The sequence below is a fragment of the Micropterus salmoides genome, unplaced genomic scaffold, assembly GCF_014851395.1.
Source record: "Micropterus salmoides isolate LMB-PRFRI ecotype aquatic unplaced genomic scaffold, ASM1485139v1 Ms_hic_scaffold_19, whole genome shotgun sequence".
Taxonomy (NCBI): Eukaryota; Metazoa; Chordata; class Actinopteri; order Centrarchiformes; family Centrarchidae; genus Micropterus; species Micropterus salmoides.
In genome coordinates this window covers 20,588,672-20,599,418 of record NW_024041039.1, presented here as the reverse complement: position 1 = coordinate 20,599,418, position 10,747 = coordinate 20,588,672, and the positions used below count along the sequence as shown (strand labels likewise).

The 10,747-nt window shown below is 42.5% G+C and overlaps 2 protein-coding genes across 2 annotated transcripts; both read right to left on the bottom strand.

The window, feature by feature from the left end:
* Nucleotides 1-3,619: 3,619 nt before the first annotated feature.
* Nucleotides 3,620-6,387, bottom strand: LOC119910000 (cytochrome P450 1B1-like). Its single transcript, XM_038728328.1, has one exon. The coding sequence runs from the start codon at nt 6,103-6,105 to the stop codon at nt 4,531-4,533; it is 1,575 nt and encodes a 524-aa protein (XP_038584256.1). The 5' UTR covers nt 6,106-6,387; the 3' UTR covers nt 3,620-4,530.
* Nucleotides 6,388-7,446: 1,059 nt separating this feature from the next.
* Nucleotides 7,447-10,312, bottom strand: LOC119909999 (cytochrome P450 1B1-like). The gene has a single exon (XM_038728327.1). The coding sequence runs from the start codon at nt 10,090-10,092 to the stop codon at nt 8,515-8,517; it is 1,578 nt and encodes a 525-aa protein (XP_038584255.1). The 5' UTR covers nt 10,093-10,312; the 3' UTR covers nt 7,447-8,514.
* Between the last annotated feature and the right edge of the window lie 435 nt (nt 10,313-10,747).

Sequence of the window (10,747 nt, the reverse complement as noted above, 5' to 3'; positions counted from 1 at the left end):
ACTTTTGTGTGCCTCTTGAAGAGGTTCCAGTCTGGGTTACGCAAGAGTGGTGCCAGTGGTTCATTATCGTCTGAGTAGACACTGCTATCTCTGCACGCTGCATGCAATTAATGGCCTCTTGAAGGTGCTGGACCTACAGGAAAGTACCAGGTATTCACTCTGAGGGTCTGCCAGAACTGATTTATGATGAGATAAAAGAGATCATGAGCTATTTGTAGGAGAAATACTATAGTAATCTGATTTGTTTTCTAGGTTTGGCATATAAAGAGGTACTTTTTAAACCCTGCTAAGTCCTGTTGTTTTGAGGAACAGAAAGTAGGGCAGCACAGATGTTTAGACACTGAGGAATGCGAAAGGTGCAAATGCGGTCTGTTAGCTTTCTTAGTCACCTCTCCGCTTTCGGAAATCCTGTCACAACCCCAGCCTCCATATCAGCATGTGTCAGTGACAGAAGACAGCAGACTAGAGGAGAAGAGGTGCAAACTTCTCACGTCTCACTCCACTCTGTGAACATTACACTACAGTGCTACCAACATTGCCATTTAACAGAGTCTCTTGGTTTCCATATCAAATAAAAATGACCACTTAAACATAGTTAATGTAAAGTACTGTTTCAGACCGCAATGTAAGCTCCCATCCACAAACAAAAACCACATGCTAGCTGTGTTCTCATTCTGAAGAACACGGATCACTTCATCCTGCACTTCTTGAAAATAATTGTTTGTTATATGGAAATAAAATGTGGCAAATGGAACTGCACTGTGTTATTTTATATCAAAGGTCCTCTCCTTGCCACTGCTCCAAAACACAACCCCAGCTCGGACAAAACAGCAAGCACTAACTGTCCCGCCCTATAATAATGAGTTGGGTAATTGTTTATTGAAAAGGGTCACTTCACATGTCTTTATGATGGTTGCGTGAGGTTATTTTCCAAAACATGGAGTGAAGGGTCACTAATTGTTGGACTCTGACAGTCTGAAGCAGGATACCAAACTCAAAGGTGGCAGGAATTGATTATAATGTCAACTGGAACATTTTTATAAGTCCTGCTCAGTGTTTATGTCTATGACATAATTTCACAGAGTTGTTCAAACAAGGGAAAAAAAAATTGGGCTAACAAATGGAACGTCAGTCAAATACTCTGGAATATATTACACTGAAGCAGAATGCAAATTACAACTATTTACACAAATGAGTTCTTTGTACATTGCAAAGGGCTCTGATGACAGGATGACAGTCTTTTAAAACGTGTAGCATCAGTTTATTAAAATTCGCTTTTGGAGTCAGATGGCTGCAGGGGGGAGTGTTTCTATAAACTGGGGCAAAATATCTTATCTAAAATCTTATAGTATAAGTATGCTACTGAATAAATAGAGAAAGGAGAGACTGAATATGCGTTGACCTCTAGGCAATCACGGTTATTTGACTTGTTGGAAATGTCACCTTTGTCCGTCCACCGTGTTCTCTGGGAGAAACGTTGATTCATAGTTACTTTGCATGAGCTTCTTTTTTTCCCTCGCAGGCTATTTGTTCTTGTTATTCAAAGAAAAGTGTTTACTGGGATGCTAACTTCCTCTTTTTTTGCAACAGAATGATTAATGATCTGCTTTGATGTTGGATGCTTTGGGTCAGATTGAAGAGCACGCAAAATTACAGAGATACATATTATTTGTCTGCAACATTTTGGATTTAGAGTGTAACTGTGGTCAGTGTGTTGGTGTTGAGGGCGGTGTTATAGGAAAGACTGGCTGAATAAGAACATGAGGCCATTTCCAGCCAATGCTCACACACAATGTTCCGCTGTGTCTCAGCAGATGATGGCAGTGAACAGGGGAAGAGATTTTCTGGAGAACTGCATTTGTCTGCCTCCAAGTAATTCTACCTCACTGTGTGTCATCTACCAAACAGTGACTGCATTTTGCATGTCAAACCTCTTGCATGGGAGAGGGGGTTCTGGATAGAGTGCTGAGCTGTATCTGGTAGTAGCGGTGAGAACCTTGTGGGAGGTCACTCTGTGGCTCTGCGTACGTGCAGAATATGAATAACCTCGGAGTTGAAAAACTGTCAGCCTGTACACTTTTCTGTTTTCTTTTATGGAGTGAAACCCGGCAGGGCGAGGGCTGTGGGGTAAGTGGAGCAAAGAGCTGGTGACACAGGGTGAAAGGGAGCCTTTCAGATGGACACATTTCATTGATGTTTTAGGAAACAGGGGAGGTTAGTTGGCTCATTCCTCCCCTAGGGTCCTTGCGGTATCAGAGCACAGAAATAGAGAGGGAAGAGAGGGCCTGTTGCAGTACAGAATGTCTTCAGCCTGCTCTGTGTTAACCTCAATGAAAACAACCTCCCTCAGAGTTCAGCCACAGTGCTGCTCCTGCAAGTATGCAGGTAGACTGTGGAGCAATAAGACCACTCACTGAGGAAACACTCCCATGCGGCAAGGAAGGGGAGATTAAAGGAAGAGGGGGGATGAAAATGATAAGCTGCTAACCCACACTTAAACTAATATTTATATACCATACTTACAGCAAGGATAAATGTTGAGCACTGGGTGGTTTCGGTTTTCCCAAAATAAGGAAAATCACTTAGGAGGAAGAATGTTAGGAGGGTTACATGATGTACCTCCTATGATACTGAAGGTGATATATAGGTGGTAGGAAATAATGGAAAGCTTAACCACCATGTCAGACACTAATACAAACACAGGTGGGTCATGTCAGGTTGAATGCAGCTAAGCAGCATTTGACGGCCATGAAAGATGTCTGGCAATCATAGCCGTGGTATATTTCAAACATATGACATCTGACATTGGTGGGAAAAGTACTTCTCAATTCTAAGTAAGAAATCATTAAAAATGATACCTAAGCACAGATGTGTGACCAGCAAAATGCACTTAAAGTATCAAAAGTAAAATGACTCGTTCTGCAGAAAAATGGCCCTTGTACCTCATATAATTACATTATTAGATTGTTAATAGTGATGCATCACTACATTTTAGCTGGTTGAAGTGTAGCTTGTATTAAGGACTTTATATACAGCGGAGACAAGATAAATCTGAGGGTTGTAAGATGAATAATGGGGTAGGAAAAAAGAAAAAAAGGTATTGCTATATAATTTATTTGGACCTTTCTCCAATATTCCCTTTTTTAAATAATGGATAATGTTTCTTCTTTACTGCTCAGTTTTCTAAATGAAACACTAGCAGAAATTTAGAAGGGGAATCTCTCTGTTGTGGAGCTGCTATCGACTCATAGACATCTGAAATGTCCAAGGGTAGCCCAACCAGACACCGGGCGAGAATGGGAGATAACACTGACTTAGCTGAACCTGAATGTGTTCGTTCAGAAACGAATGACACAGCAGTCAAAAGTACAGCTCGCTCCGTGTTAAATATTAACGAGCGAAGCGCTTGGCTGCCTACTGTTGCCTGAACTGATGTACTGAGTCACAGCCTGCTTGTAAGGGGTGGAGAACAAGAGCATGCAGGGCCTGTAACCCATATTAATCTTTCACAACAACACTGAGACCAGACATCAGGATCTATTATTATCCCTTTGACCTCTTTGGCCTCTATGATTCTCAGTGCTTAGGCTACTTTGACTGATACACCTCACACATTCAATTAGAAATCAATACATAATGTTTATTGTACATACAATATCACACTTGGCCATGCTTATAATTAAAACATTATTTAGCTGTTATATAGCTTATTATTCAGACAGTAAGGTACTAAGGGAAGAAGACAGTATAACCAGCTCTTCAATTAGTGGCTTTTAGACATATGTCACATGTGACGTGAGTTATTATCAGAATACAACAGTAAAGATAGAGATTTAAGAGTACATGAATGTTGATGACTTGCACACTATATTTGCATTAAGCTCAGACGTGACAAAGTTCAATACATACGAAGATAAACGAGTGTCTGGGTGAATAATTGTTCAGAGGATTCAGTTGAGACCACACAGCTGGCACATGATTTCCCCCGCTCATCAGCGAAAAAAACAAAATGCTTAAAGCGAAGTTTATTCATCACCACCGGTTTATATTGCAATTTAGGGTAACTCCACTAAATACCCTCATATATATAACAATGAACTGTGGTTTGGAGGAAACATCAAAGTTTCATTTCATTTTTTTCTATTTCTTACATGATGTAGCCCAGCCAGTACAGATATATTTAGGTTTTCTCAGTCACTCACAGTTTGAGGAGCAAGACTGCTGTTGAGTTCAGATTTAACTCACATGCTTACTAATGCCATGTACAGGGTGCTTACCTTTAATACATATACTGGCAGAAATGTTTAGGGTAACTGTGTGAAATAACAGTACAGTACTGTCTTTAGTCACAAAAAAAATAAATGTCTACAGAAGTCAGAAAGCTTATCATTTGCGCTTTTGTGGATAAATATAAGGTTATTACATAAAACTCCTCAGTGAAACATACATATGCATGGATATTTATTTTAGAACACATACCTTATCTTGCATTGCTACTCTTTTAAGTGGAGAACTCATTGTCACGTTTCTTTATTGTCCTGTAAGTAATTCTCCCCTGAGTTTGGCAGTGATCTTGTAATCTAAAGGTTTCAGTGTTAAACCATAGGAGCAGTTTAAAGACAGGTCCTCCTTAGCACATTTCTCAAAGCTACACTGGTGGAGTAGAATTGAAAAGAACAAAAATATCTCGACTTTGGCAATCTGGTCCCCAATGCATCTTCTCTTCCCTGCTGAGAAGATCATAACGTTGTTGGTGAGATCCTTGTCTAGGGAGCCCTTTTCATCCAGGAAGCGCGAAGGGTCAAAGATATGTGGATCTTTCCACTTCAGAGGGTCATGGTTGACAGACCACTGATTGATGAAGACCACCGTGTCTTTGGGGATGAGGAGACCTTCGATAGTGACATCTGAGGTTGTGGAATGTGGGATGGTGACGGGGACGAAGCTGGTGAAGCGCATGGTCTCATAGATGAAGGCGTCCAGGTATGCCAGGCTGCTTCTGTCCTCAACAGATGGTAACCTGTTTCGTCCCACGACCTTATCAATGAGCGCATGGAGTTTGGTTTGAATTTCAGGGTGTTTCGCCACCAGAAGGAGAATCCATTTAAGAGCCGTGGAGACCGTGTCCAGGCCTGCACCTATCAGATCTGACACCGTCCCCTCTGTGTGGCCTTTGGTGAGTCCGTTGTCACTGTCAGCCTTGTCAATCACACTAATAAAGGCATCACTCATATCCCTTGTTACCTCTGGATCAAATGTCTCTCTGTGCTTCTCCACCTTGTTGTGGACAAATCCAAAGAACTCTTGATTTAGGTATTTGAAGTTTTTGAACATGCTGCGGACTGGGTTAGGGAAGGACTGAAGCCATGGCATCACATCTACCAAGCTGCCAGCCCCTACTGTCTGTCCAAACTCATCTGACCTCTGTAACAAGGCTCTAAACTCAACATTATCACGTCCATAGCGTTTTCCAAAGCACAAGGCACAAATCACATTAGCAGCAGCTACTGTCAGCTCATGAGCCGGGTTGAAATGCTGGGCCTGAGCACTGAGTTTAAGGAAAATCTCAACTAGCTCTGTGGCTTCAGCCACAATTTGCTGCTCAAAGGCTTTTTTGGTCTGGCTGTTGGCTGATGAGAATGCTCTGATCGTTGACTGAGCAATTTTCCTGTGCATCTTCCACTGTTTGCTGTAACTTGTGAAAGTCATACTTTTCCCCCCTGAGACAGCCTGAAAAGAGACAAAGTTTGGTCTGCCTGCAAACTCAGTGCTGTGCTGTATCAGAGCCTGACGGATAACCTTATCTCCATTCAGAACCACAACATCGCTGCAACCCAGCCTTATCTGGTACACGTTGCCATATTTTTGGGCGAGCCTGGCGAAGGTGATGTGAGGCATCTGGCCCAGCTGCATGGCGTTGCCCACCACGGGCCAGGCGAAGGGTCCTGGCAGTCTTCTCTTTAGCCTGAGATTCCTCACCCACAGACAGGCTTCCAGGCAGAAGAGGAAAACAAAGGAGGCAACCAGAGCAGGCTGAACCTGTCCACTCCACTCCCTGATGATGCTGCTGCCTTTCACACCAAACTCTGCGTCCATTTGAGCCATTGTGTTATCCTGTAGTTTGTCTATCGCTCACTGCGTCCAATAAATAGTCAATTTTCACTAAAAAGAAGAAACCATTTCATGTAGTCTCTCTTTTTAAGTCTTAAATACATTAAAATATAAAATCTTTATTTTTTTTTCGTTCATATTATAATCTGCCAGCAGCCATGACTTGACTCACATGCTGTCTCACCCCTCCTTCACGGAAGCTGGTGAGAAGGGCTCGGTCAGGTTGAGTTAGCAGTGGTGCAGCACGTCTTCAGATGACCACTTTAGAAGAATGCAGATTCAAGCCTTCACACTTCGCTTATATGTATCTCTATGGTGGGAGGGGTCAACGACTCAGGTTTTTTATTATCTCTCCCCTCCCATTTCGACCACAGCCTGCAGACCTTAGTCCTATTCCCACTCAGGCCTCCTGCCAGCAGCGTCCCTTGCACGATGACGGAATAGGAGGGCAGCTACTTAATAGGCCCTGTTGCCAAAAATGGCATATATATAACATGTTACCATGTCACATTTAAAAGATAAACAACTCTACATACTATGTTTGGTCCTGAAGGTAACTAATGTCTAATATCAAATTGTTAATGTTGAAAAATGATGCACTTTAGCAATGTGATATAACAGATGGAATATGGTAGCTTGTGTAGTAAGTAATGGACAATAAGCTGGAGTTTTTTTGCTGGGGTTTGGTGACTTTGCTCTTTGTACTTTCCTATGGACTTTCTGTGGCCATTTTAAACAAGATTTGGTTTCTGTTAGTTACAGCCAAGCTGTTAATTATAACCATACAGGGAAAAGGACCCTGGGATATCACCATGAAAGCTATGGGTTTAACATCCAAACACTGAACAGATACAAACAGCAGGATTTATTATGCTCTATAAAAATGTGTGCACAACATTATTGTTGGTATAATAGCCCTTTAAACAAAGGTCACAGATATAATGTAGCTATTAGGGTTGTGGCTGCGTCAAAATAGCTTTAAATAGAACTCAGATGAGAGGAGTTTAGCTATAAATCTTTGTGTGTGGGTGCTTGTGCAACAAAAGGAAGAGCGTAAAAACACATCAGCTTGGGTTTAAGTGATATTCAGCCACGAGTTAAGTATCCCAGAGGTTTCTATTTTTGGAGGAATGTGTAATGACAGACATCTAAACATGGTAGTGCCCAATATCACATTGTTGGCACATATCTGACACTAGATAAAAACAACTGAGACTGAGAAAGTAGTTCATAGTTTATACACGTACACCCAGTTTAGCAGGTTTAAAGGAGTATTGTGAGATTTTAGTTTAGCCTAACTCTAAAGGCTAAAGTGACAATTAAACCAGACACAAATATCATTGACAATTCCTTTATTAATTTCAGATATAGCTTATTCTTCCATTTTCCATCATATAAAGCCAACACATTGATAACACAATATACTCTAAGATGACTGCTTAAACATTCAAGGACAACACATCCATTGGGCCTTGTAACATTAATTCCTGAATGCAGAGGCTTGAAGAGAGTGCAGTGACATCCATGTAGCTTTGAAAAGGTTACTTTGTAAACAGCCTCACGAGTGAAAGAAATTTGTGGGGTTTTTGTACTGATGAGACATGTGTATTTGGCATGGGCTAGCTTCAGTGCTTGTAAAATAAAACTGAACCCTGGATGCATAACATTTGTGAAGTCTTCATTGTTCATGACAGTGTCTCTTCTTCATCCTCAGAATTGTGATGGACATTCCTTGATGAAAGACTTCCTCCTTCACAAACATTCCAGCCTTTTTTCTTCACACTTTGATCAGCATTCTGTGTTTAATTTGTCCATATGCTTTGAGTACAGTAGATAGTGAAACACATTACATTTATTGTCATACCTGAAATATGAAATTATTTTTTAAAAAAAATTGTAACTTCTTAACGTGGCAAAGGTTAAATATACTGTTACATATTACAGTTGAGAACAATAAGTCATCATGTGACTTTATAACATACACAAACATTTCATATACAGTTATACTTATTTAAATTGACATTTAAGAAAAGTAGCTAATTCCTGCACACACACCATACATGTACATGCTCAATGGTGGATGTAAAACAGGCACACAACTCAGAATTATGTACAAAATCTGATCAAGTATAGAATATTTTGTGAAGCAGAAATGTTATACCTTTGTCCTGATCCCATCAGTCCACAACTTCAAATTCTACCTGTAGCTAACATAACATCTTTGATGTTCTCAACCCTGCACCAACAATAGTTCAAATACGCTCCGTGTTAGGATATTAAATATCAATATTAAATATGAAACAGTAGGATTTAGTGCAGGTACTGTATGTTGATACTCACTGTTAAATGTCATTGGTGGGAAAGCGTTTGCTGGCCTTGAGTCAAAGCATTGCGACATGCAGTTCATGCTGGGGAAACTAAGCCAAGCAGCTTTCCTCTGAGCTTGGCGCTGACACGGAATTGGAGGGGCTTCAGCGCGAGCCCGTAGGAGCAGTCAAGAGTGAGGGGCTCGGAGGGGTCACTTTCAAAGCTACACTGGTGCAGCATGATGGCTGTGAATAAAAACACTTCCACCTTGGCGACCTGGTTGCCGATACAGCGTCTTTTCCCCGTTGAAAAAATCATCACGTTGTTGGTCATGTCCTTATCAAGGGCCCCTTTGTCGTCGAGGAAGCGTGCAGGGTCAAAAATGTGTGGGTCTTTCCACTTCAGAGGGTCATGGTTGACAGACCACTGATTGATGAAGACCACCGTGTCTTTGGGGATGTGGAGACCTTCGATAGTGACGTCTGAGGTTGTGGAGTGTGGGATGGTGACGGGGACGAAGCTGGTGAAGCGCATGGTCTCATAGATGAAGGCGTCCAGGTATGCCAGGCTGCTTCTGTCCTCAATCGATGGCAGTCTGTCTTGGCCTACTACTTTGTCTAAGAGCTCCTGCAGTTTGGCCTGCATGTCTGGGTGTTTGACCAGGAGCAGGATGATCCACTGCATGAAAGTTGATACTGTGTCTTGACCTGCTCCAATTAGGTCTGTGACTGTTGCTTCCACAAACTCTTTGGTCAGGCCACTGTCCTTTCTGTGCTCGATCACATTTATGATGGCATCACTCATGTCTCGGGTCACATCAGGGCTGAAGGACTCTCTGTGCTGTCCAACTTTATCTTTCACAAAGGCAAAAAACTCCTCGTTGAGGTTTTTGAAGTTTTCATATACACTGCGGACTGGGTTAGGGAAGGACTGAAGCCAGGGCATGACATCTACCAAGCTCCCTGCCCCAACTGTCTCTCCAAACTTGTTCACCTTTTTTAACAGGTTCCTGAACTCCAGGTCCTCATGTCCGTATCGCCTCCCAAAGCAGAGAGCGCACATGACATTAGCAGCAGCTACTGTAAATTCATGACTAGGGTCAAAATAGCGTCCATCAGTGCTGTGACGCAAAAATGCCTGCACCATTTCCATGGCCTCGGCTGTAATATGCTGCTCAAAGGCTTGTTTGGTCTGACTGTTTGCGGAGGAAAAGGCTCTGAGGCTGGACTGGGCTACTTTCCTATGTGCTTTCCACTGTTTGCTGTAATTAGTAAATGTCATACTCCTGCCTCCAGAGATCATCTGGAAAGAGACAAAGTTTGGTCTGCCTGCGAACTCAGTGCTGTGCTGTATCAGAGCCTGACGTATCGCCTTGTCTCCATTCAGAACCACAACATCGCTGCAGCCCAGCCTTATCTGGTACACGTTGCCGTATTTTTTGGCGAGCCTGGCAAAAGTGATGTGAGGCATCTGGCCCAGCTGCATGGCGTTGCCCACCACGGGCCAGGCGAAGGGTCCTGGCAGTCTTCTCTTGAGCCTGAGGTTCCTCACCCACAGACAGGCTTCCAGGCAGAAGAGGAAAACAAAGGAGGCGACCAGAGCAGGCTGAACCTGTCCACTCCACTCCCTGATGATGCTGCTGCCCTTCACACCAAACTCTGCGTCCAGTGCCATTGTGACAACTTTTCTGCACACAAATAAAAAAAGATCTTCACTTTTTAACCAAGTCTGTTTAGCTGTTTTATTTTTTTGGAAGAAAATAATCAATACAGCTCTTGTATGTCCATATCAGATTTAAAATGAATAAAAGATGTGTCAATCAAATGCCAATGCAGTCATGATAAAGACCTCAAATATCTGATATGAGAAGTGACTTAGGGTTTAAGGTTTAAGTGCTTGCTTTTTGCTTCACTCCTGCGTCTTATATGTTTTGCAGTTTGTGGGCAGGGCTCAGGGTAACTTTCATACTCCTCCCATTGTGGTAGCCCTGCAGACCCCACTATATCATCTCTCTGTTGTCGGTCGCTGTTGGAGGCGCGCGCAAGTGAGCGTCGGGGGGACACCGTGAGCGTGCAGCGTGAACGAACTGTCCGCTGCAGAGAAAGAAAGACTCAGCAACTGGTGACCGATTCAGTAGGAAACGCGTCGGACCAATTTTTTTTACTAATTGGAGGACTGGCAGACTTTGCACATTTTCAAAGTGTATCTCTCTAACCTGATTTATTTTCTGGCGGTACAAGACACAGCGGACGCACTTTGGCTAGAAATAACGTGTTTGCATACGGCTGGTCCACCTCTAGACTGAGTTTATAGGCTATTTTAATTCAGT